At 48.9% G+C, this 25,704-nt stretch overlaps 1 protein-coding gene across 3 annotated transcripts; it reads right to left on the reverse strand.

Moving 5' to 3' along the window:
- Positions 1-468: 468 nt before the first annotated feature.
- Positions 469-25,614, reverse strand: Rabl6 (RAB, member RAS oncogene family like 6). 3 transcript variants are annotated; one of them, XM_034505673.2, is made up of 16 exons: positions 25,191-25,601; positions 19,825-19,959; positions 19,014-19,070; positions 18,763-18,810; positions 15,167-15,219; positions 13,234-13,325; positions 10,190-10,330; positions 9,739-9,844; positions 5,870-5,973; positions 4,554-4,888; positions 4,148-4,298; positions 3,074-3,283; positions 2,719-2,986; positions 2,173-2,344; positions 1,541-1,599; positions 469-1,422 (listed from the first exon to the last, which is right to left on the reverse strand). In XM_034505673.2, the coding sequence occupies exons 1-16, from the start codon at positions 25,318-25,320 to the stop codon at positions 1,225-1,227; spliced, it is 2,259 nt and encodes a 752-aa protein (XP_034361564.1). In that variant the 5' UTR covers positions 25,321-25,601; the 3' UTR covers positions 469-1,224. The 3 variants fall into 3 exon arrangements, with proteins under 3 accessions (XP_034361564.1, XP_034361565.1, XP_034361566.1); XM_034505674.2 differs by lacking the exon at positions 19,014-19,070 and having other exon boundaries at positions 25,191-25,614; XM_034505675.2 differs by lacking the exons at positions 19,014-19,070; positions 19,825-19,959; positions 25,191-25,601 and having other exon boundaries at positions 15,151-15,219.
- Between the last annotated feature and the right edge of the window lie 90 nt (positions 25,615-25,704).

A 25,704-nucleotide genomic window follows, 5' to 3' on the forward strand; every position in this document is an offset into this window, starting at 1 on the left:
GGCCCACAGTAGGCTCCGCCTCTAACGTCACTAGCAGCGAGATAAATGCCTGCTTGCCTCTGGAGGGTTCTCATGGCAACGTGTCCACAGTGGGCGAGGGTGGAGCTGCCAGCGGGGGTGAAATTCTCAATAGCAGGCACCCCCCACCCAAGACTCCCAGAAGGCAGGGAGGCAGGGCAGAGTGGGACACAATTGCCTTACCAGGGCCTGAGACTCCCAGGTATTCTCCCTGCAGTAACCTTGCATCAGCCCGTGGGGGTAAATCCTGAACCATGGCCACTTTGGTCCTCTGGATGACATGGTATGGCTAGGTGCTAAGACCATCTTTTGGGCCAGCACTGTAAAATGTTCCTCTACTTTTGGAACAGGCACTTCTCAGAAATGGTTCTTTGGCTTAATGGCACTTGGCCCACTGTTTGATCTCATCTCAAGCAGTGTATGGAACCAGAAAACAGTCACACAACATAGTAAAATCAGAGAGCTTTATGGTATGGGTGGAGTGTCTAAGAAGGTGCCCTCTAGGCTCACCTGCGCAGGTGCTCAATGGGCAGAGGTGCAGCTGGCACAGAGTGGCAGCCTGTTAAGTGCCTCTCCCACAGGAGAGGTGGTACACTGTGTTTTCTCGCCAGTCTTACCCAGTGTGGGGCCTGTGCCACTTTGCAGTGGCAGATGCTGCCACGCCCTCGAGTAACACATCTGTGCTCAGGGCAGGACCCTGTTCTACTCTGAATCCATGGGGAAGGAGGTCCAGAGCCCATGCTGTGGCTCTGGGAGAGCTCGGAAAGGCAAGCAGGAGTGGGGCTGGGTGATGGACATTAGAGAAGCCAAGCAGCCCCACACCCTGCCTCTGTAAACAGACCCTGGTGGGTCCCTTCTCGGCCCCAGGCACATCCCTGAGAAACACTGGGGACTGGTTGCAGCTCTTTCTGGGAGAGTCAGGTGGTCCACCAAGCCAGCTGCAACTTTATTCTGTCCCCTCCCTCCCTGCAGAGCAGGCTTCCGCTGGGTTGAGGCCCAGCACCTGCAGCGCCTGACCCAAGGGCCTGACCACCACCAAGGTCTCCAGCACAAAAATCAATGTAGAGTGGGCCAGACCACATGGGGGCAGACATAATGGCTGGGGGACATGGGTGGCAGGGTGGTCCTGGGAATGCGAGTGCATAGACAGCAGCCTCCCCAGCCACTGGCAGCCCACCTCTTCCCAATCAATTGCCCCTGGCATGTCTAGAGCTCCTCATAGTCCCCGCTTCCAGGATGGCGGCTGCCAGGGGCCCCACCCCCCAGGAAGGCTTCCAGCTCATCTGCAGCCTTCTGCTCTTTGCTCCGAGTGGGCTTCCTTTTCTTCTTCCGATCCTCCTTGCCCTCCTCCTTGTCCTTGATCTTCTTATGTTTGCTTTTCTTTTTTGTAGCCTTTTCTTCCTCCTGAAGGTCATGAGGAGCAGAACTAGAGTCAGTTTGCAACCCACAAGGCTAAACCCCACCTTCCAGGAGCCTGGATGGCTCCGGCTAGCTGGGAGGGCAGCAGTGGCAGGGCTTGTACCTCTTTGCCTTTCTTCTTCTTTTTCTTCTTCTCCTTAGAGGGAAGTTTGCTGTCTTTATCTGCACAAGAAAGAAAGCTGAGTTCCTACCTGCTACCTGTTAGAGTCAAGCAGAGGCACTGCTGTAGAGACCCCATCCCCAACAGGGTCTGGTTCTGCAGGCAATCTTTGTATTTTTGTGCTGGCGAGTAATTTCTTCCCCTCCTTTCAGGGCCGAGAACCTGACAGTACAGTCCTAAGCTAAGCCGTTTGCTGGGGCTGAGATGGCTCAAGTCCCTGGTCTGCAGCTCCAGCACTTCTCCAGGAAGCCTGAGCCCGAGATTCCCAGGTATTCTCCCTGCAGTAACCTTTTATCAGGCTGTATTTTTTTTTTCCCTCCCTAAAGAGTTCTGTCCCAAAGGCTTGGGACACCTGAAAGCATGGAACGTTGGTAGAACATTTTGCAGAGGTGAAGACCTACAGGGAACCATGGATGGAGTGACAGTCTTGGATAACTATTCTGGACCACACTTTGCCAGCTGGCATGACAGTTTCACCAATCTCATAGGCAGTCTACATTCTAAACACACGAGTACCAGACAAGGACCTCCAGGTTACAGCAGGTTCCACAGAGGGACAACCCAGGCCCTCCTACCTTCATCGCTGCTTTCCTTGGGTCCAAGCTCCTCCAGGCCCAGCCCAAAGAGATCTGAGTCATTCTTCAGTCTGAAAGCAGAGGCTGGGAGCTTAGAGGGTGGGGGTGGCTGAGCAGGGCCAGTGTCCTCATCAGTTACATCAGAGAGGTCTTCTCTTACTGGGAACCTGCCCTGGAAAGAGAGCAGCTGGTAGGCCTATTGTCCCCTGACCACTACATAGGATCTGGGAAGCAAGGTTGGCAAGTCCACTTAGGACTCCAGGGGCTGGGGCTGGGGCTAGATGGGAGGGGTTAACATGACCCATATTCAGAAAGACCAGCAGGGCCTTCATGTGGACAATGGGCCACCTCCCATGGGCTCTTGGTTCACTTTTTCCAGCAGGCTTCAGCCACATAGTAAGAAAGGATTGTGCCTCTGGGGCACTGGAGTCAGGAACATTCTCCTGCCTCTCCTCAGACCCTGCTTTGGGAAACAGACCTTCTTTGATTGTCCTCTATCTCTGGAAGGATGAAGCCTGAGCTGCCTAGCCAGCAGCCTGTCCTTACCACTCTCTTCTGTGTGTCCGACTCATCACTTTCAAAGTCAGGGTCATCCATGACGAAGGACAACATCTGGGCAGCAATGGGCCCCTCAGGATCACTCTCTGATGACACCTGTTTGTCCTTCCCTTCCTGGGGTCTTTGAGAGCCATCAGTGGGTGGTTTGGTGCTGCTGAGTTCGGGCCCCAAGCCAGTGGTGAGGCCATCTGACCATGGTGGTGTGCCTCGCGTGGGAACTCCCTTCTTTTGTGGATGTGAGGCCTTGGTGGAGGACCTTCACATAAGAAGAAATGTCAGGAGCTCTGAGGCCACTCTGGGTTGCCACCTCAGCTGGCCATACTCTGGGAATCCCAGCCCATACCATTTAGTCTCGGGCTCTGAGCATTGCTGAGGAGCCACTTTGGGGTGGGCTGCCAGTCCTTCATCTTCCTCCTCACTTGAGAGACTGATATTCTTACTGGGAATGGGGTCTGAGGGCAGCAGGAATTTGCCATGTGGCTGGTCTTCTATGTCCACATCATCCTGGAAACCTGCCACCATTGGGTTCCCTCCTAGGGCCTCCCCATCGTCGCTGCAAAGAGGGAGGTAGGCAGTCAGAAGTTCTGAGGGGAGCTGTGTGTTGCTGATTACCCACCCTACTGCTTGTAGAGCTGCCCTGTCTGTAGTACCATACTCAAGTGGCAAGACCTCCTGGACTGTTACAGGGGTATTCTGCTGGGAAGAGGTGGACTTAAGAGTGAGGGAAGCACTGCCTAGATGCTGGCCAATGAGGGAACCAGTGGGAGAAGTCCAGAGAGAAGCCTCTAATTTATTTGTTTCTGGAAGGGAAACCCTTGGTCCCATACAACATGGTGATGTCAGAGATGCTAACAGTCATTCAACATTTGATCTGTTAGAAGGAGTAATCTCAGGTTAACTGTAATTAGATGTTCAAGTGTTCTTAGAAGACAGAGAGGGGGGTTGTGAGAAGGGTTCGCTTCAGGAAGTCAGACCTGGCCAGGGCCTGCTTCTCTGAGTTTATATGGAGACCCAGGTGGCCCTCACTATACCTTACACATAGATTGGGCCCTCAAGAGTGGCCGTGTACCCGGTAGGCCATTTACCAAGGTTCCTGCTATTCTAGGAAGATTCAGCTTAATGCTCTCTAGTTTGCTGTGGCCATAAACTCTGCTCCACTCCCAGGTGAGCTGTTTGTATTCCGCAGGGTGGTTGGCAGTGATCAGACTGAGTGAGCTTTGACATAACCAAGCCCTTCCCTCAGTTCTTCTAGTCACAGCTCAACTTTTGTCCTCAGAGGTAATGGCTAACCTAGCAAGCACCAGAGAGGCTGTGTCCACAGCCCTCAGTGGTGTCTTGGAGATCCAGGTATGAAGGGGATGGGAAGCTGGTCCTTGAGGTGGATCCTGTGTTCAGCTCTTATCAGTCTTACCCTTACCTGTCACTATCTTGCTGTGGGCCTTTGGCTCCAACTTTCTTGTCTTTAGGCACGGTTGTGTCTTCCAGGAAGCTTCGGTCAAGGCCATCTTCAGGGACAAAATCCTCAACATTCTGGACTCTCACTGGAGCCTCTAGAGCTGGAGCTGGCTCTACAGAGAAATGCTGTTTCCTCCTTATGTGGTCCTTGCCCCCATGCTAGGCAAGCCCCAAAACTGTGCCTGTAGGATTGGGACTTGACCAGGCATGCACCCGGGCTCAAGGAAAAGGCTATCTTAGAACCAGGCTAAGAAGTGGTTGGCCCATGTGGCTTTTCAGGGGCACAGGGACATTCCAGTGAGGATATGAAGCTCAAAATGCCAGAAGGTGGCCCCAAATTCACATAAGAGAGCTGCTCCCAGGCTCACCTGGAGGTGAAGGGGTCACTTCTGCAGCTGGTGAGGTCCCAAACAGCCGAGAGATGATACTTCGACGCTGGGCTGGAGCTGGGGCTGGGGCTGAAGGGTGTACAGAGGGGGGCGTGGCCTCCACAGGGGGTACAGGAGATGATGCTGAGGGACAGGTGGAGGAGACACCTAGAGACAGCTGAGGGGCAGGCTGGGGTGTGCTGGGGCTGGAACTCCCTGTGGATACAGCACTTGGAGGCACAACTGGCGACTGGGAGCCTGAGGATGGGCTCTGCCCATTGGCTGCCAAAGGGGAGGCATGGCCTCGACTTCGAGCCTCCATCATTTCAAGAAAGCTAGGAGGGGCAAAAAGGCAGGGAGTGAGGACCCAGTTTCTTCTGGGCCCTCTTTCTCCATGGCTTTCAGGCATCAGTATGCCTTTTACATTTATACTCATAGGCAGAAAGTAGGGCCTGCTTTCCAATCAGCTGTCCCAGTCATTGGTACCCAAACTAATGCCTTGCCTATCTTGTCTCTTTAGCACTGTAGCTCCCAAGGCCATGCTTTCCATCTACACTGGCAGGTCCTCAGCCTGGGGAGCTGAGTTGCACAGCAGAGGTGCAGGACCACCCATTCCTGTGGGATCTGGGTAGGCTAGTAGCTATCAGCTAAACAACAGTGATGAGGCAGTGTGGCTGGCTCTGGTCAGTGAGGTAGCAATCCCACATGAGGAGTTGCTCTCATCGCAGGCATGTGCTGATCCACACATAGGAACCATACACACGTCTAAGCATGTTATACGTTCTGCAGGCTCCAAGAACTTGGGTGTGTAGAGTGGCAGAGCCGACATAGCCCACCTTCAGGAGCATGCACCCTCACTTTCTACAAGAACTGAGGGGGATGTAGGGAAATTGAGGCTGCTCCCCAGGTCAGCATAGCTCAATTCAAAGTATTAATCTACTTGTTCTAGATAAATGTTGATCTGACTAAACATTTTATTAATTAGCTCATATTAATAATGAACCCCCCACTAGATGAACAGGAAGGGCTTTGGGCAATAGCATGGACACATGTCCTAAAGGCTGAGGGCAGCTGCTGAACCGTGTAGTCAGACGCTTCCCACACTGCTCTACACTGAGTACTGGAAGGTCTTGGCTGAAGGACACTCAGGCTGACTGTCTATGGTGCTTTCTCCACTGCCTCACAGGCACAGCCCCAAGTGTGGCACCTAGATCCTATCTGTGGACACCAGGGCCCACTGGCAACAGGGTATAGGACCCATCCTCCCCGCTTAGGGGAGTCAGGGCCTGCATAGCTATAGATGCTGGCTTACGCACATGCTGTAGTTCTGGTCCTCGGTTTCCTGCTGCACTGATAGCTCCTCTAGTGTGGCATCGATGTCTAGTTGGTTTGTCTCCAGCTGCCTCAGCAGTGTCTCCCTCTGTAGAGGAAGTGGACACAGCTGAGTATGACTCTTCCCCATTTTACAGCCTACTCCTGTGAGAGACATGAGGTCTGACTGCCTGCAAGGTCAGCTTGCATAGCTTGGAGGATATAGGTCATGGGGAGCCACACCACAGAGTTCCACCTTCTGTTTCACATCTTTGGTCACTAGCACTTTTTGTTGGCTACAATAGCATATCAGGCCACAAAACCATGAAAACAGGTGTTTAAGGTGTCTGGGGAGCTCCAGGGACAACATAAGGTGAGAGACTCTGCCAGGTACAGACTGGGTAACCATACACTTGTAGCTGATGAACAAAGCTGATTAAATCAAGTCTCTGATCCAGCTGCCATGGCTGTCAGTCAACATGGCTTCTTGCATTTAAATTTCATCTTAGAACACAGCGTTTTCAGGCTGTGTGAGGAGCACAGAACAGTTAAGTGTTCCCAACTGAAAGAGGACCTGGTAGATAGGCACCGCCTTCACAAGAAACCTATGACCTTGGCACAGGCTCACACTGGGAGTCCTTTCAGCACAGAGCAAGCAAACCAAATGGAAAAAGTGGGAGTTAACTACAGACCAAGAGACCTGGGGTTTGCTTATACTCTGAAAAATGAAAAGAAATACACAAGAATGATGCAGTAAACACTCAGGACTAACAAGCAGGCTACCACAGACTGACATTAAAGGGCCTAACTTTAAAACTGAACACGTGCTGTACCAGGAAAAGCTTAGACAGCCATATCACATGCATTGTATAAAGTCTATTTAGACCTTACCCTGAATACTGACCAATAACTGGTGATTTAAATAATTGTGGAGTTATAGTGTTTTGTTTCTCTGTGTAGTCCTGGCTGTCCTGGAACTCATTTTGTAGACAAAGCTGACCTCCAACTCAGAGATCCACTTCTGCCTCCTGAGCACTGGGATCAAAAGTGTGTGTCACCGCACCTAACTCACAGTTGTTTTCTTTTTTTTTTAAAATAAGACTTGTATTTTTATGTCCATATATGTGTCTAAGTAAAGCCACACGTTTAAATGACAGAGTATAGAAGAGTGTACTGGCTCTCCTGAAGCCAGAGTTACACAAGCTGTGAGCTAACTAACATGGATGCTGTGAGCTGAACTCCGGTTCTCTGGAAGGGCAGCAGGCTGCACTAACCACTGAATCATCTCTCCAGCCTCATGGCTGTTTCTTGTATCTGCGTCTGGCCTTGAACTTGCTGTATGGCTAAGGATGATGTTGAATTTCTCTTCCTCCTTGCCTCCACCTCCTCAGTGCTGCAATTACAGATGTGCCACACACGGTTTATACCGTAAGGACTGGATCCAGGGTGCCATGCATATAGGCAGGTAATCTAACAGCTATATTCCCAAATCCAAAAAGTAATCGTTTTTTTCTTTTAAATTATTATTTAATGCATATAAATGTTTTGTCTGCATGCTATGTCTGGTGCTCACAGAGCCAGAAGGGCATTTCAGGTCCCTTGACAACGGACAGCTGTGAGCTGCCATGTGGGTGCTGTGTATTGAACTGCCATTCTCTACAAGAGCAGCCAACCCCTCCAACATGGAATGTTTCAACCCATGGTACTTCTAGGTACCCAGCACCCTGCCAGCAGACAGTGGCCATCAGATTCCCTGCAAGGAACCCTGGAGAAAAGCTGTACTGGTTTGGGTCTCAGCTCAGGCTTTTAGCACTAATGACTGTTTTGGCATCTCTTTGTGTTCCCTGGTCTCCCTTGGTCTAAGTCAGTGGTGAAGCTTTCATAGAATGGAGCACGTGGGAAGTCTGGTTAACAGTTTCCTCCTAGGTTGAAACATCCATGCTGCAGGGCTCTTTAAACAAGAAGGGAAACAACTGAAAATTGCTTTAGGAAGTCCCTGAAAGGTGGCCACATTCACTAGGCCCTCCTGCCCCAGTAAGCAATAAAAGCTGACTCTCAGAGGAGAAATGTTGCAAAGATCCAGACCAGACCAGTTCCATGGGAAGGCTGTGCAGTGAGCTCCAGGTTCCCAGCTCTCTGAGCTGTCGCCATGCTGGGGGGGGGGGTTGTTAATGCAGATGTCTTTGATTCATTTCCGTTCCTGTAAGGAACCCCTCATCTATATGCATGTAAGAAACCGCAATAAAACTCATTGGTTCACCAAGTTGGATGCTGGTGGTATCCATACTTTGGTCTGTTGGGATCCCTAACCGAGTAGACATGCGTGTTATGTCTCCCCAGAAAAAGACTCAACAGGAGTGTTTAGCGGAAAAGCCTCTGGTAGGGGCTCCTTATCATAGCCCTACCTGCAAGAACCTCACATTCTTCAAAAGGAGAGATGAGGAAAAGGCGAGCTTTGCCTTTTAAAGTGAGTGTGATGTCTTGGATAAAGTATCAAGGGTTCCTAGACACAGGGGAGGCTATAGGGACCCAGGCCCAGAAAGGTAGCCAGGCCTGTCTAGCCTTTTCTTGTTCACCAGAGACCTCATACCAAGCTGTTTGTCCCAAAAGGAATGTGGCTCAGGGATTGGTCCTCTGTTCTTATGCTTAGGCTCCAAAATCTTGCTCCATCTTCCACATGGTCTGTTGCTCTCCTAGCTACGAGAAGCTACAGCACACCTCAAGACCAGAGACACCGACCAGAGCTTACGCCCGGTAGGACTCTGGGGAGAAATGGGACTAGACAGAGCCTTTAGTTTATAGACTGATACTGGTTCCTTGGCTTAGACAAATGTAGAAACAAACTGCAGGCAATGGGGACTGAGTGGGGATATGGTCGGTCATTTTTTTCACTACCTCTGCAACATTTTCTGTTTTTTGAGAACGGGAGCCCAGGCTCATCTTGAACCTGTGACATAGCAAAGGATGACCTTAAACCTCTGGTCCTCTTGCTTCTACTTCCCAAGTGCTGGAATTATAGGTGTGTACCACTATGAGCAACACTTTTAAGTTTTTGAGATGGGTCTCACTCTTACTGAACCTCATTATGTATCTTTAAGCCTGAAGTGATCTTCCTGACTCAGCCTTCTGAGTGCTGGGACTACACGTTTGTGCTCCACATACAGTCTTTGCCACTTCTATACATTTAGAAGGTTCCAAGGAGTTTGAGGCCAGCCTGGTCTACAGAGTGAGTTCCAGGACAGCCAGGGCTACACAGAGAAACCCTGTCTCAAAAAACCAAAAAAGAAAAAAATAAAAAAAAAAAAAATAAAAAAAAAAAAAAAAAGAAGAAGGAGGAGGTTCCAAGAGGAGCACTAATTGAAAGCAGGGCAGGTACAGCTCTTCGCCTGGAAGGCCACCCTACTTGCCTCCATTGCATCAGGAAGGCTAGATGTTTCCAGCAAGGGTACAGGTTTTCTTTTCTTCATGAGATGGCCAGAGGGCCATGGTTCACAGAGCACAGCCAGCCCAGCATTTGAATGTAGTCGAAGAAGCTATATATCCTGAACCTGACTCTTGTGGAAAGACACAGCGTGACTGACATCTCCTCTATTTGTTTATCTGGGAAAGGGGGTGTGAGCTTAAGTCGGGTACCCTATAGGGTCAAGGGTTCTCTCTATAGGCTGTACTGACTTCTAAATGCCCTTAAAGAGCAGGATGTATTACTCGACTCTAGTCTGCTGCTCTGAGAACTATGTGTGTCATCTCCAGTCCACTACATACACTTTGGAGGCCAGCTTCTGAGAAGGTGCCCAAGGATGCTATCAGGCTTAGGAAGAAGGGCAGTTCTTGTGCAGAGTCATAAAAGCGATGGCTACCCATTTGTTTGCCTTACCTGTAGCTGCAAAAATGGGATGTTGAAGAACTTATGCAGGTACTTCAGGCCAAAGCTGTTCTTCATGGAAGACTCAGCATAGCGGAAATAGGAGGAACCTGGAGGTCTGTTTTCAAAAAAAGATAAAGGAACTTGATGGGCAGTGAAGCTCAACTCTTAGGCATCCTGCCTACCAAGCTTCCCTCTGGCAGCCAGTTCCTAAGGACGCTCTGCAGCATACTCCTCTGGGGGTCTGAAGAACCAGGCAAGAGCCAGGCAGGCCCCACAGTCCTGGCATATATGGTCTTCACATCTTCTATTCTATAGCATTACCATCTTGTGGAGAACTGGAACTCCTCATCCTCTCTGACCAGGTGCTATCATCTTATCTCCAACACAGGATAACCCTGCCTGTGCTGCCACAGTGTCTATGAGCTTCCCCCAACACGAGAGCAGAAGTGGTAGCACCCACCTGTCCAGGTGCTCAATGAAGTCACGCACATCGTCTGGCAGAATGACTCGATGCTCGCCCATGTCACGGTAGTTACCCAGCACACACACCGGCACATGGGTTGGCACTTTGGGAAGCTCCCGGAGAACATAATTGAAGGTCCTTTGAAAAGGGAGGGAGTGTTTTGCCTTAGCTGTGTGACCCTTAGAGAGCCGTGTGTGCTATGTTTTTGGTCTAACTCCCCAGAGCACTTGTCACCTCAGGCAGGGTGGTGATGAACAAATGTTACAACCTTCAGCCTGCGTCTCTGGTCACTGACTCTCTCAGAGAGCACAATTCCCCTGCACCTCAATTCAAGGTGCCAGTTCTTTTGCTTTTAATTGGTCTGACACCTGTCTATGTCCCTATGAATTGGCTTCAAGGGTTGGTGGAGTGTTTAGTGGGTAGAAGTGCTTGCTGCTGGGCTTGATGATCTGAGTTTGATCTTTGGGGCCACATGGTAGAGTGAAAGAGCTGACTCTCATAGCCTGTCCTCTGGTCTCCATCACTCAATTCCCTAGCATCCCCCTCCCTCTACTCCCCCCAAAAAACTGCTTGGAGCTGCACCTGTTTGTAGCATTACTCTGAACTGAGCATGTCCTGAGGTAACCTGTCCCTGAGTTCTCTGATCTCCTGGTTACCAACACTGAAGTGTCCTTAGCCATGTGTTTGTCTTTAGGACATTCCTTATTCTGTAGTGTAGACTACAAAGTAGTCATCTACAAAATCTACAGTCTCTCCAAGGCTGACATAATGTGGGGGTTTCCTGTAGTTCCACTTTACAAGTCACCGCAATGTCTCCAATGGCTTGTAAAGCCACAGCCAGGACGGGGATCTAGTTCAGTGGCAGAGCACTGGCTTATTGTATGCAAAGTCCTGGGTTCAACTTCCAGTACTTGTGTCCTGCTCCCCCCCCCCCCCACCTCTCCCAAAATCCACAACTGGCAGGACACACCAATGATCACAGTACTCAGAAAGCTAAGGTAAGAGGATTATGAGTTTGTGGCCAGTTCAGGCTGTAGAGTCGGTTCCAGGTTAGCCTAAGCTACACAGAGACCTAGTTTCTATAAAACCCACTAATACCTCCCACACCCAGTGAAATGAGTGTGAGCCGGCTTCCCGGCTGAGTAATTAAGAGTGGAACGTGGTTTAGCTACGGCAGCTTCTCCTCCTGTCTATCTACTTGAAGCATCTCCTGCACCTTGTGTCCTACAAGACACCTGAAGTGTGCTTGCTGGCCTCGAGTGACAGCTGTGTGAACCTGGCTGTTTCCATTCTTCACGATCAGTGTCTGCTGACTCCCAGGACTGGCTGAACCAAACATGTTGGTGACTAGGGATCTCAGACACTAAGAAATGGCTGTGGTCCTTGTGGTCTGAAAAATGGTGCTTTGTGACAAGGGCTTGCGACACCTCATGGCTCCCAGTATGTACCTGTGCATCCTTCCTGAGCTGGCTCAGCCTCCTACCCACTCTGTAGCCCAGGACTCTTCTGAGTCTTCACTGTTCTTAAGGGCACTACCTACCCCTCTATGATACTCCCTGATAGCTATAGGGTCTTGTGAAATTAGACTGCAAAGATCGGAACACACTTCAGTGGAGTACAGAGGTCTTTAGTGTCCAAACATAATGTCATATGGGGGAAGCCATGTCCCAAATGATAGACCAACAGGCACTGTACATGTACAAAAGAGCTCTGCACGCTGCTCTGTACATGGGTGTCTATGACACGCGTACTGCTGAACTGGAGCTAGTCTGAACCTAGTCTGCCTCTTGCAGTCCCCATAGGTTTCTTGCATGTGACAGTTGCCAGCCTGTCAGGCAAGCACATAGGTCCGAAGATTGGGAAGGTTGGAGCTGGGCCTGTGAATACTGTGCAGAGGCTACAGAAAGTATGTTATGTAGATGGTGGCTACCAAGGATCTATGGGTTCAGGACCCTCAAACCAGAGTCAATGTAACATGCACAGTGCAGACTTTACTCCAAGGCTTAGCATGTATACATGTTGGAGACTGGTGTAACCAACTGGGTGACTATTCTTAAATAGCATAAATGTGAAACCTAAGAAGATATGGTTCCACTGTACATGTATGATGCACAAAAATTTAGCTGGCCTGCTCAGCTGTCTGTAGTGATAGTCTTACATGATGCAACAGAATGCTTTTCTCTTGTCTTTCCAACCTGAACACAGATTATACATGTAACACTGATGGAACTGTAAAAGCAGAGAAAAGGCAAGGGGAATCCAGTGCTGCATTTACATGGGCTGCTGCCAGGGCTTCTTTCCTTCTTGTAATGGAGTGGGTGTTCTTTAAGGCAGAGTCTCACTATGTATCCCTGGCTGGCCTAGAACTCTCTATGTAGACCAGACTGGCTTTGAACTCTCAGAGACCCACCTGTCACTGTCTCCCACGTTCTGGGGTTATAAGTGTGTACCACCATGTTTGGCTACTACAGTGTTCTTAAGAGACTGTTTTTCAGTGTATACAGAGTAAGCAAGCCCCTGGGGCCCGTGGGTTTTCCTGCTGTGGGTTAGAAAGGGTTCCCAGTCTCACGGTGGTGACACAGCCTCCTGGGCATGTTCCTCATGATGCTCCCCTTGGTGGGGTATGGTAGGTCTCAGGAGGCTTACAGCTGCTCACTGCATTCTTTGTCCTTTATTGTCACAAATCTTAGCTGTGTCTTCTTGGTGAGTTACTGAGTGTGTGTGTGTATGTGTGTATGCCTGTTTTGGGGAGCCCCTCCAATACAACAGGCCACTTGATTCTGACAAATTTTATACAGTGCTTTCAGGACAGCAAGGTTGTAGAAGATGACACCCAATTCCTACCACTGTTGGCTATAAGCCTGAGCCAGCTCCTGCCTAAACTCTGCCTATCATGTGGTATTGGTGCCTCAGTCTCTCCTCAGTCTCCTAGGTCAGGGGGTTCTGCTCACAGCTGGCATAGCAGGAAGCTCCACACCAAGAGGAATAGCACAGTACTACATGAAGGCATGAAGGTACTGCCAGCTACCAGACTCTCTTACCATTGCTTAGTGATGTCAAACATCATGACCACTCCATTACAGTTCTTGTACACGTCCAGGAATTCAGCATCCAGGGCCATTTCAGACTCTGCCTAGAAACAGAAGGAAGAAAGGCTAAGACTGTGTCCCTGGCCAATCCCATACTTGTGGATCGTCAAACACCTGAAAAACACAGAGTAGGACTTTTCTAATCTAAAAGTCATTTCATTTTGGAAAAAACACCAAACAAACAAAAACAAAAACAAAACAAACAAACAAAACAAAAAAACAAAACAAAAAAAAAAACAAAAACAAAAAACCAAAAAACAAACCCCCCAAAAGCCAAAAAGCCAAAAAGCTAAATAAAAAAATAAAAAAAAAAAATCAAAAAAAAAAAAAAAAATCAAAAAAACAAAACAAAACAAAACAAAAACCCACAAGAAAGCACGGTAGGAGCTGGAGCAGCAAGCTCTATTCCACAGGGGAGGCCTGCCTTAGGACTCCAGAGGCAAGGGCTGGAGCTGCCAGCTGCCCTTTGAGATTTCTAGTGGAAGATCAAACACGGCACAAGGTGCTGAAAACCTGCTCAAACCCCAGGCTATGGGTGGGGTGAGTGGGCTCACAGCTGTTCTTTAGCCAAACTGCATTTAATATTATGTTTCTGTCTGTCCATAAATGCTACTCTCATCCTTAGTTAAAAAAAAAAAAAAATCTTTTCTTTTTGGTTGCTCAAGGTGTTGGAAATAAATGACCGTTTACTGCGTAGCTCTAAACTCGACTCAGGGAACATGGCAGAACACAGAGCGGGAAGTCTAAGGTTAGTGTCTTGGCTGGCATCTGTCAGCAGTCAGTCTCGGGCTAGGAAGGCTAGGTCTCCCGGGGTCCTACCCCTGCACCCAACAGTGAGCATAACAAATGCCAATGGATAATCCCAGACATGTGGTCAGACAGAAAGTCCTAGTTTAAAATCACCGGTTCTGTCCCCCGAGACACACACGCGAGCACACACACACACACACACACACACACACACACGCACACACGCACACACGCACACACGCGCACACGCGCACACGCGCACACGCGCACACACGCACACGCGCACACACGCACGCACGCACGCACACACACGCACACGCGCGCACACGCGCGCACACGCGCACACACGCACACACGCGCGCACACGCGCACACACGCACACACACACACACACGCACGCACACGCACGCACACACGCACAGGCAGGACAGGACTTGTAGGAAGAGGGAACAGATGACAGGGTAGGAGGGAGACAGAAGAGGTAAAGAGTAAATATATCATATTTGTGTATGAAACTGTCAATAAAGTTACATAAAAATAAAGCAAATAAAAGTTATGCAAATGGTAAAACAAAACAAAACCCAACCCATCAAGATGAATTCCCAAACAATTAGCACATGGGACAGTGCCAGAAAGGGGCTATGTATCACTTAAACTTCCCTGCCTTGAAGAGGGAGAAGACAGGGAAGGGCTCTCTAAAACAGCTGGGAGGAAGGACCACACAGACGTGTCCACTGTGCCACAGTTTCCAGGGAGCAAGCAGAGATCACCTGGTCCACCTGTGGTGCTACAGCCACATCTCCAAAATAAGCCAGCACTTTACAGAATGAAGCCACTGGGACAGACATGTAAACTGGTTCTCACCAGGCCATTCACACAAGAGTTCACTGTGGTGTCTGTGGAGTGAAGCACAGCAGGCACCACACACTTGGGGGAGGTACTCTAAGTAGGCAGTAGCCCTAAAACTTAGCCCAGGCAGCACAGAATCTCAAAAGTAGTTAAGGACAGTCAGTGACTACTGCACCTATGGCATAATGGGATTGTCCAGGATCTCAGGATGGGCAGGAAGCCCAGTGAGTGACCACAGGCACCTTGCTCGAGACACTGGCACAGACACACCTGACATGTGGCTCACCTCCTGGGGGTCATTCTCCGTCTTCAAGCCATCACCTCGTTTTTTACATTTTCCTTATTAAAAGACAAACAAAAAATTAGGAGTGAAATTGTTGTGGCCAGGATTTGCATAAAAGTGGAGAGAATCCTTCCTTAGACCCTCCTATCTGCCTAATGCCTAATGCCATGAGGAACTGCACACCACTCAGTCTCTGAATCTAAAAGAACCTCCTGGTAGGTAGGTCCAGACACGTCACTCATTGAGAGATACAGAACTGCCTTGAGGAAAGGGCTCCCTCCTGACAGCATAAGAGACAGCATGAGATAAAGGGTTTCTAAAGTCAAAGCTGAGAGAGACCAAATCTGAGTTCTTTAAACAATTCTTCTGTATCACTAAGATACTAGCACACTGGGAGATGTGTCAGTCCAGTGTGTCATAGTTATTAAAGTATTTTTTAAAAAAGATTTATTTATTTATTTTATGTATATGAGTACATTGTAGCTGTCTTCAGACACACAGATGGTTGTGAGCCACCATGTGGTTGGTGGGAATTGAACTCGGGACCTCTGGAAGAGCAGTCAGTGCTCTTAACCACTGAGCCATCTCTTTCACCCTATTAAAGTTTTTATCTGGCAGACAGCCACAGGTCCTGTCTGGAGTCTGACACTGAACAAGATGACATCACTGCCCCGCCTCCTTTTCACCTAAATGTCCAACTGAGCTCCGTACAACCTTGGGAATTTTCTTTCTTTCTTTCTTTTTTTTTGGGTGTGTGTGTGTGTGTGTGTGTGTGTGTGTGTGTTTCGAGACAGGGTTTCTCTGTATAGCCCTGGCTGTCCTGGAACTCACTCTGTAGACCAGGCTGGCCTCGAACTCAGAGATCCACCTGCCTCTGCCTCCCAAGTGATTAGGGAATTTCACAGCAGACAAGTATCTCCTGAGAACAAACTCAGGTTCATGTGCTTACACAGAACCTCCACAGCTCTCCTCTTGAGGTCCTCTGAGCACCCGCCACACTCAGGTCAGCCTGGGGAGTCAGCTTCTCTACTCAGTGCAGTGAATGATTCAGCCTGATCCTCATGGGCTGAATGGCAAGTGGGACATTCAGGGTTGTGAACCTCTAGTCCACCAGCATCTTCCCATAAGCTGCTGTAAAGTGTTTGTGGGAACTACTCTTGGGGCAGAAGAGAAGTGTTGGACAAGGGGTGGGAGGCCAGGGAAAGAAAAAACTTGCCAGGCTACTTTCTTTCAACTTTCCCTTCTAAAGCTTCTGAACAAGTACTAGAGAGTATTGCCTTCACAAAGCTTGAGTCTACTGAGCTCAACTACCTGGCCAGTCCTCTGGAGAACTTACCAATGCCCTTAAGCTCTTAGCTGCTTTAACTTCTCTCACATGTAAAGGTCTTTTGTTTGATGTAGATACTATTCAGACACTGGATCATGGGGGTTGGGGAGGAAGGAGAGGCAGAAGGTCCTTTTTTCCAACTCTCTAAGGTAAGGAGGCAACAGTAGCTATGACCATGCAGGCACTCCCTGGGTTAGGACTTCTGTGCTGGGATCCAGCCTGACTGCATCTGAGCAAGGATCTAAGCAGAGATCTGAGAGTGGGGTGGCAGTGGGCATGTGAGCCTAGCATAGCAGGAAACAAAGTCCTCCATGGCTCCTGGGCAGTGGAGGTGTCACCTCTGCTACATGGGTTCCCGGGCCAGCTGAGGGTGTAAAATGCTACTCTGAAGGGCCCTGAGTGAGAGACTGAGGCTTCTGCATTATTGTGCCATCTGATATTCAGCCCCAAGTTCTGACCTCACTCTTCAAAATTCTGTCTATAGGACAGTGCATTCCATTGTAGCAGACTGCAGATGTGGAGACCAGAGCTGAGGCAAGAGGTTAGGGAGGCACTGCAGTTCCAAAGGGGTGGTCCCTCTGTGGGGAGCAGTAGCTCCACATCCTGACTTGATGGGGTCATGGCTTGTGGAGAACAGTTGGCCTAAGTCACTTGATGGCTTCATGAGGATGTGACTATTGCCCTCAGTGTATACAGTGATGGACTTCAGGTAGGTCATCTATCAACGCTCCAAAGACACACACAAGCATTCAGAGGTATACAGACACACCAAGATCATCAGAGAGACTCAATGGATAGGGTCCAACTAGGTTGTATTACTCCTGGAATCAGAGAAAAAAGTGACTTAAACTGTTCTTCAACACTTGGCCCAAAACAATACTCAAAAGGAACCTGGCTGAGGAGGGAGGAGAAAGCACACCCTGTGCCAAAGACTAGAGCCCTAAAGACACATTTCCGGCAAAGCCATGAACCTGGAGGACACGCAGCACACACAACCATGCAGATGAGGCTAGTGGTCATGTCAGAGGTGGGGCCTATGAAGTCAGGGGTTGTGAGAAGTCAGAGGTCATGCTTATTATGCTAGTGGCTAACTAGGTGATGCTGTGCCTGTTTGGTCAGAGGCCTGCATGCACACATACAGTGTCAGCACCAGGGAGGACTATGAGCTCTTACCCCCGGGATCAAAGAGGAACTTAAGACCTAACATAAGAAGAATGAGATCAGATCCTGTCATTAAGGGCACTCTGAGGAGTTCTACTGTTGCCCTCTGCAGGCTTACATAAGGATAGGTCTCTGTGTGGCTGGGTCTACCTAGGTACTTTGACTTGGTGACCCATTCTATAAGAAATGATATACATAGGTTGCTGACCTCCACCCCATGGATGGGAGAGATGTGTTGAAGTAACAACATGCAACTTCAGCTTGCATCTCTACATCCAATTAGAAGTGCGTGTTGATGTCCTGGACCCCCAGGTGCTACCCCAAGGTGCTCTCACTCCACTTGACTCGCCTGTGCCTCCCACAGCCTTCCACACTCATGGTGCAGCTCTGCACATTTCTCCTGTGCTGTGCACTGCACTTACACTGTCTATCTCAATAATCAGGGCTGCTTCCAGTGCCAGAGGGCCAGACACGTAGCTGTAAACTGGACCCACGTCAGACAAGAGCCTTGAGGGCCTCTGCCTCTGAAAACAAGTTCTCAGTAAAGAGATCACTGTCAAACAACATGGCATTAAGCCATCACCTAGTAAAAGGACATCTGTGTCTCTCAGAGCAGGGCTGCCAGGCCACTAAGACTCTAGGGCCCAGTGTGACTATGGGCACAGGGCTAACATCAGGGGAAACACGTAAGAGGGCTTTGGGAAAAGCTCTGTAAGGGTCATCCCTTCCAAAATGCTCAGAAAGAGCAAACTATCTGTGACACGTCCACTGCTGAACATTGACTCTGCCTACCAGACGTGGAATTTTGGAAGTGACCCAGAACCTAGACCAGGTAGGGAAGGAATCAGATAGGGACTCTGATGTAACCCAGACATTAATAGTTGGCAGCAAATCCAAACCTCCTATATTCTTGAGTTGATAAAGCTGGTGCTTGTGACATGTTTCCGAGCCACAAGTGACTCTGTGTGACAGAGCTAAGTAGGACATAGGACCCAAGGGAGAATAACCAGACCTGAGGCAACTGATGGGCACAAGGACATGGAAATAAGGGATGTGTGGAAAGGGAGGAGCCTTAGAGGCTATCATGCATTAAGGAGATAATGTACCTTACCTTTGTCAACTACATCCCAGACTTCAACTTTCACTACATCATCAGTGGCTGAAAGAAGAAAAACTCTCAAATTAGTGCCTGGTATCAAAGCCCCTTCTATGCTCCCAAATGGGGCCGGGGCATTCTGGTATCACTAGCTCCCTGGGACCTCTGCAATACATGTTGTAGGGTTTACAGGTCTGTTCCTCCAGGCCCTAGCATGAGCAATGCATCTATTAGCCCATAGACAAAGCCATCATATAACAACTCACACTCAGTAGCTTGTGGATCCCTGGGCCACTTCAGGTACCCTAGTGGATGCTCACTTCCTGGACAGATGAAAAACAACACAGCTGTCCAAGTTACATCCCCCACCCCACCCCCAGACTACTTCTTTACCTGACTGGCCGGTATTCAGTAAGAATGCAGGTCAGTTTCAAAGGCCAGAGCTGTGATGGTCACCTGAGCAGGCCCAGGTTAGCTAGAGCCCTGACATCACAGCTACCTGGCTCACAGTCTCCTAAGGCTTTCTCTGATATTAGACCTAAATTACATGAGAACGGAAACCATTTTCCAAGTCCCTGTTAGCTCTTCAACCTCTCCTCAGTAGCAACTCTCCATTCTGGGATGTCCTAAGGGCTCCTGGGGCTATAAGAATGATATAGAACCCAGAACACAAAAGAGAAGACAAGAGTTAAGATACAGTCACTCTGATCTCCAGGGGTGAGCACTTTCCATGGTTCACAGCATGCATTCCTATGAGGCAAAGCAGCCATGTATGTTGTTGGTGTGTATGGGTGGATCTGCTCCTGAGGTGTCCAGGGAATTCTAGTCTTTGAAGGTATGTTTTTGCTCCCTTACTTGTAACTGTGAGTATCCTGGGCCCGAGGCACCACAGAGGAGAAATGTCACAGATTCAAAACCTTGATGGGGTGATTCCCATGCAACCTTAATTAGTGGGGCCTCCCACACAGGCAGTATTTTTTCATATTCAGAGTATCTTCTAGGAACCAGAAGGGCAGAATACTACTGTACTGTACAGGGGAAAAAATGGTGTTGAACTATTATAGGCCTTGAACTCACTTTTGTAGTTCCAATGGATGCTGGTGACCTGGATCTCCTGTGTGGGGATGTATTCTTCCACAAACTTCTTGCCCTGTAGCCGATGCCACAGAGCTGTCTTGCCCGTGTTCCTGTCACCCCGGATCACAATCTTCACTGGGGCAAGGATGAGCAAAGAGAAAGGGAGATTCATCAGTCATCCTTTAAAAACTTTAAAGTGTCACATCTGTTCCATCCCAAAGTGAATCCCTATTTTCTCAGGTGACTGGCATGCAGGGGAGGAATGGGTGAGGATACTAGCAGCTCCCCAACAGGTCAGTTCTGGCTTAGCAGACCTAGTAGTGGCCATAAATGGCCAAGAACAGAAGCCAGGGTTGGTAGAGGGGACAGCACCGGAGTACTTCATCTGGGCCTGGCTGCAGACTTGAGCCGACATTGTAAGAGCCCAGGACTGGATCTAGGATGTGGCTTCACGCTGGCATTTCTCACAGTCCTCATGTTTGTGGTCCAGTTCTGTATCCTATTTCACTCACTCACTCCATGGTGCACCAGGTCGGAACTCGGCAGGTTCTCCTGGCTTTGGGCAGAGACAGGCAAGTGCTCCAGGAATGGGGTAAACAGGATGAAGTACTGTCATTGGGCCTAGGACCTTTTAGAGGGGCTCACCACTAGTGCTTCAGAAAGGTAATGAACAGCAGTTTGGAGCTGACACAGTGTCAACAGAGTCAGGAGGAACAAGAGCTAAGCTGAGACAGACTGTCCCCTCTGTTGGGTAGGATGACAGTCATGCATGACTGAGGATGCTGAGATGGGCAGGGAAGGCATGGATGTTCGCCTGGTGCAGCACTATGGGACAAGCAGAGGCTGATAATGCCATTGAAAACGTCCTTGAGACTGCCAGGAGCTGGTTAGAAACAGGTCTAAAGAAGCTATGGAAACTTAAGAGGCCGGGGCAAGGGGAAGCTTGTGGGCTCCTTTCTCCCAGGTTGTCTGGTCTGCCTGCAGAGTTAAACCTCTCCCCATTTCCAAACCCTTCTACTGTATCAGAAGCTAATGGCCACCTTGGCCTCACAGCTCAGCTGAACTCCTGGGATGTGCCTGGCCCCGTCTTGCTGCTGCAGTTTGGATGAGAATGGCCCCATAAGTGCACATACTTGAGTAAGTGGTCAAACAGCTGGCTCAGTTGACTGCTTAGGAAGATTAGGAGGTGTGTCACTGGGATTGGCTTCTCTGCTGCTGCTTGTGGATAAAAGGTAAGCTCTCAGAGCTATGCCGCCTGCTGCCACTGTAAGCTCCAATAAACTCCTTCAGGTCCCATTGAAAAGCAGCGAGCTTTCTTAACCACTAATCATCTCTACAGCTCTAGATAGAAATTCTTTCGTTTTTATGTGTACGTGTGTATGTATTATGGTTATGTGAGTTCATGTGCCCCAAGTGCATGCAGGATCCTGAGGACATCAGATCCCTGAGAGAACTGGAGTTATAGAGACAGGTGAGCTGCTATGTAGCCTGAGCCTGGGTCCTCTGGAAAAACATTCAGTGCTCTTAACCTCTGAAGTATCTCTGTACACCCCACCCCTTTCTTTTAAGACAGCCTCTCTATGAGCCTTGGTTGGCCTGGAGTTAGCTATGTAGACCTCTGACTCTTAGGTGTTACCATACCAGGTTGTTTTGCCTTTTAAATCAATATTCCAAGATTTGTCTATCAGTCATCATACGATCACCTCATATATTTTGTTGAATGCCTAAATGGTTCTTTTTAAAAACCTGCTCTTGTCTTTTCTTGCATTTCCTCCCTTCTACTTTCCCAGGATTCACTATTTTAGAGTTTGGACTTACATTCTTACTTCAAGGACTTACAAGTATTGGGTCTCTTGTGACCCATGAGTTGCAAAATATTTTCTCTTTTTATTGTTTTTCTAGATAAGGTTACTCTGTGTAGCTCTGGCTGTTCTGTAACTCACTGGGTAGACAATGCTGGCCTCAGAGATCTGTCTGCCTCTGCCTCCTGAGTGCTGGGATCAAAGGTGTGTGACACCACTACCTGCAGAGAGTGCTTTCTAATTTTCAGGTAATTTTTTTCATGGCATCATAAACTACTTGGAAACTGTTGTCCTCTGGATATTAAATTTCCCTCACCTCCAACCAAAGCCTATCCTGCCTCTGCTGCCGGAGTGCTAAACTTTGACTTTTTATACATGAATCATCCCATAGCCGTGGAGAACTGATACAGAACTGCTTTTAAGCTTCAAACAGATAGCTGAATAGCTCAGGACACTGATGAGAGACTGGGTGGGCATACAAGTTTAACAGCTGAGCAGAATAGTAGGCACTATTTCAGAATAAAGCCAAACCAGAATACAGAGTCTCCCCATTATCAGTGACACAGAACACAGAGTCTCGCCATTGTCACTGTCACAGAACACAGAGTCTCATGATTATCACTCACTGGACATAGAATGTGGTCCACTCTCAGGGGTTTGCTGGGACTCTTGGTTTTTACAGCTGTGCTTTGGTTGAGAGGGACAGAGGAAGTCATGTACAGGTAACCTGTTTCTGAATGGGTCTGTATTGTCCTTACCTCAAACCCATTTCTTCACCTTGAAATGTGTGTGCTGAATGATATTACTACAGCTACAGCGGACCAGGCTATACAGTTCAGAAGTCGTCTTATGCTCAGACTTACTCAGTATCCTTTTCCATCTTTTTACTCCCTCCCTTTGCTGTTATATTATAGATGCATTCCTCAAAAAGCCATATGGCCCAATTAGAGGGATTTGTTTTGCAAATTTCTCGATTGCATTGTGTCTGCTAATAGAAGTGGAATTATTCTTACCATTTCATTTAATAATTTTTAAGAGCTGGGGTGTGGCTCAGCAGTAGTGCACTTGTTTAACAAGAACCTAGGTTCAATCTCCAATAAGAGAGAAAAAGCCAACAAATGAGAGACTGACCATCGAGATGGCTCAACAGGTAAAGGTTCTTGCCACCATGCCTAACAACCCTAGTTTAATGCCCAAGAGCCATATAGGAGGAGAAAACTAACTAGCTGTCCTCTGCCTCATGTGTACCAAGGCATGCATGCCCGCCCTCTCAAGAAATATGTTATTTACTATTAGTTACTATTATAGTTTCCTCCCAGCCATTGTTGCCAGTAAGTTGGGAAAACCTTCCCACATTTTGCCTGGTATACAGTTGGAAGAGCAGTACCGTACATGTCAACATTCACATGTCAACATTCACACCTACTGTGATATAAAGTCAACACATTTCTGAATGTATGCCAGCTGCAGTGTCGCACCCCTTCAATTTTAGCACTTGGGAGGCAAAGGCATATGAGCTCAAGGCCAACCTGGTCTACAAAGTGGGTTCCAGAACAGCCAGAGCTACATAGTGAGAGCGTGTCTCAGATGCCTCCCCCTCCCCAATCTTAATGTCTTAACTCTGATCAGCTCCATTCTGGACTAGGGGCTGACTCCAACTATTTCAGTTTTTTTTTTTTTTTTTTTTTAAAAAACCCCAACTCAACAGCCTATAAACATCACCACAGTGACTAACGACGCTGCTTATCTAGGACTTACTACACATGAGCCCATTCCTTTGTTTGCCTTTGTTTAAATCCCACTCCTGTCTTTTCAGCTTAAGCTCCATTTATGTAAAGAACACCTTTCAGTGTTTACTTCTGCAAGATCCTCTGCTCAGCAAGCTGTCCACCACACAACTGACTGTGGTCATCAGCTCAGTGCCGCTCCCGAGTATCATCTCTCTACTCTGGTTGCACAGTTTGCTCTTTTTGCTTCTGAAACTCAGACAACTCCCAGTGATCTATGGTTGTTAGAATTCTGGCTTTGAGTTTGTTCTTTTTCCATTGCTTTTTTTGAAACAGGGTCTCACTATGTAGCCCATGCTGTCCTGGAACTCACTAGGCATACCAAAAAGGATCCAGCTGTCCCTGCTTCCCAAGTGATAGGATTAAAGGCACGTACCACCTGTCCTGCCTCAGTTATTTATTACCCTGACATATTGTAAAAAAGAGTGTGTCGTGTCTGCCTCCCTGAGCCACCCAGACAGCATTCTGTAATAGACAACTTAAAATTTGGAAGCTCTTACAAGAATCCTGAATCTGAATTTATTATATTATTGCAGGTTTGTTCCTCTAAGTAAGGCATCTTGGAAAACATGGATGACTTCAGTTCTTTTAGATCCCTCCCTCCTCTTTAGGATGAGCAAGTTTAGAAAGAAGCTTCCAGTTCAGGCCTAATTTCTAGAACTAGGTTGCAAATAATACTATATAAAACTAAATAAAGAATCCAAATGTAGATTCCAAAGAACACAAACCACTAACGATTTGACTCAATATTCTCTTCTACAGATTCAAGGGAAATACAAACTTTCAAGTTAACACGTATACACTGTTTCTAAATATGCACAAAATTCTCCTAGTAAGTTTCTTTTTTTTTTTTTTTTTTGTTTTTTGTTTTTTGTTTTTCGAGACAGGGTTTCTCTGTGTAGCCCTGGCTGTCCTGGAACTCACTCTGTAGACCAGGCTGGCCTCGAACTCAGAAATCCGCCTGCCTCTGCCTCCCAGGTGCTGGGATTAAAGGCGTGCGCCACCACCGCCCGGCCCTAGTAAGTTTCTTAATGTTACATTATCACCCAAATATTACTAACCCTGTTAAGACACCGCTTAAAGTAAACTGTGTGTATGTACCAGCGTGTGTATGTGTGTGCCCGCTTCAAAAAATCTAGCAGTATAGAAAGAGTTGAGAAGTAAACAATATCAGACCAAGAAACTGCCCAAGAATCTTTAGATTGTCCTACAAAAGAACCTGCAAATGGAAAAACTCTAAAGAGGTCAAGAGAACGGCGTGCTTCTCGCTGCACAACATACATAATTTATAACGAAGGGCAGAGAGGACCTTTCTTTTTGTGGGGTCAGGGATGCAGAGTTAGAGCCTTTTGGGATTTAAAAAAAACATATCCCTTACAAAACCAAAACCAACAAAAAAACACGGCTCAAGGTTCACAGCCGACCGACTTTCAGGAGCCTCAGGTGAGAGCAGGCTCAGCGGGCGGAGAGGAGGCAGGCGGCATGCATCCATCCACCAGTCATAGACCCGAGCGCGCACCCTCGGGTTATGTAATGGTCTCTCTCCGCAGGGTACCCGCGCCAATCAGGGTCCTCCAACGCTGCCCCTAGTGTCGCTGCACAGCTCTTCTCTGGAGGTCTCCTGTCAGGTGATGGTCCTCAAGGAACGACCACTAATCCGAACCCAGGGACCCTGTCCACCCCTACACTCTGGTTCTCCCAGATCCTCGTAGGCTGGGTGGACGCCCCGGGCCCCGCAAGCCGCCCCGGCCTGCCCGACGGCGCGGCCCGCACTCACTGTTGTATTGAACCCCCTTAGCGAAGCGCCTCTGCAGTGCCTGGTTCATGGACTGCAGCCCGGCGGGAATGTTCTTGTCCCGGCCCGGGGCCTGCTCAGACCCCACCAGCTTCTTCAACGCGGAGAACATGTTCCTGCTGGACCTGCGAGCCGGGCTGGCCTGCGAGCTCAGCGGCAGCAGCAGTGCACGGCGCCTCGCACCATATCCGGCCGACCCAGGCTTCCCCCGAGGCCGGAGCAGGCGCGGCCAGAAGCCGGGGCCCGACGGCAGGCACGGCCTCGAGCGAGGTTCTGGGGCCTCAGCCTCTGTGGCTCCGCTCCGGCTTCCACGGCCCTCGGCAAAGCAGCGAGGAAGCCGTCAGCGCCGCCATCCTAGCGCCGGCGCGGCTACGGGACGCCAAAAGGGACACGTAGACGCCGCATGCGCAGAGAGCGCACTAGGTTCCACCCCTTTTTAGCATCTCCCCGCCCCTTCCCCTCGCCGCCCCCAAACCCCTCCGGTCCAACAGTCAGC

Source organism: Arvicanthis niloticus, chromosome 6 (genome assembly GCF_011762505.2).
Source record: "Arvicanthis niloticus isolate mArvNil1 chromosome 6, mArvNil1.pat.X, whole genome shotgun sequence".
In the NCBI taxonomy this organism is placed as follows: domain Eukaryota; kingdom Metazoa; phylum Chordata; class Mammalia; order Rodentia; family Muridae; genus Arvicanthis; species Arvicanthis niloticus.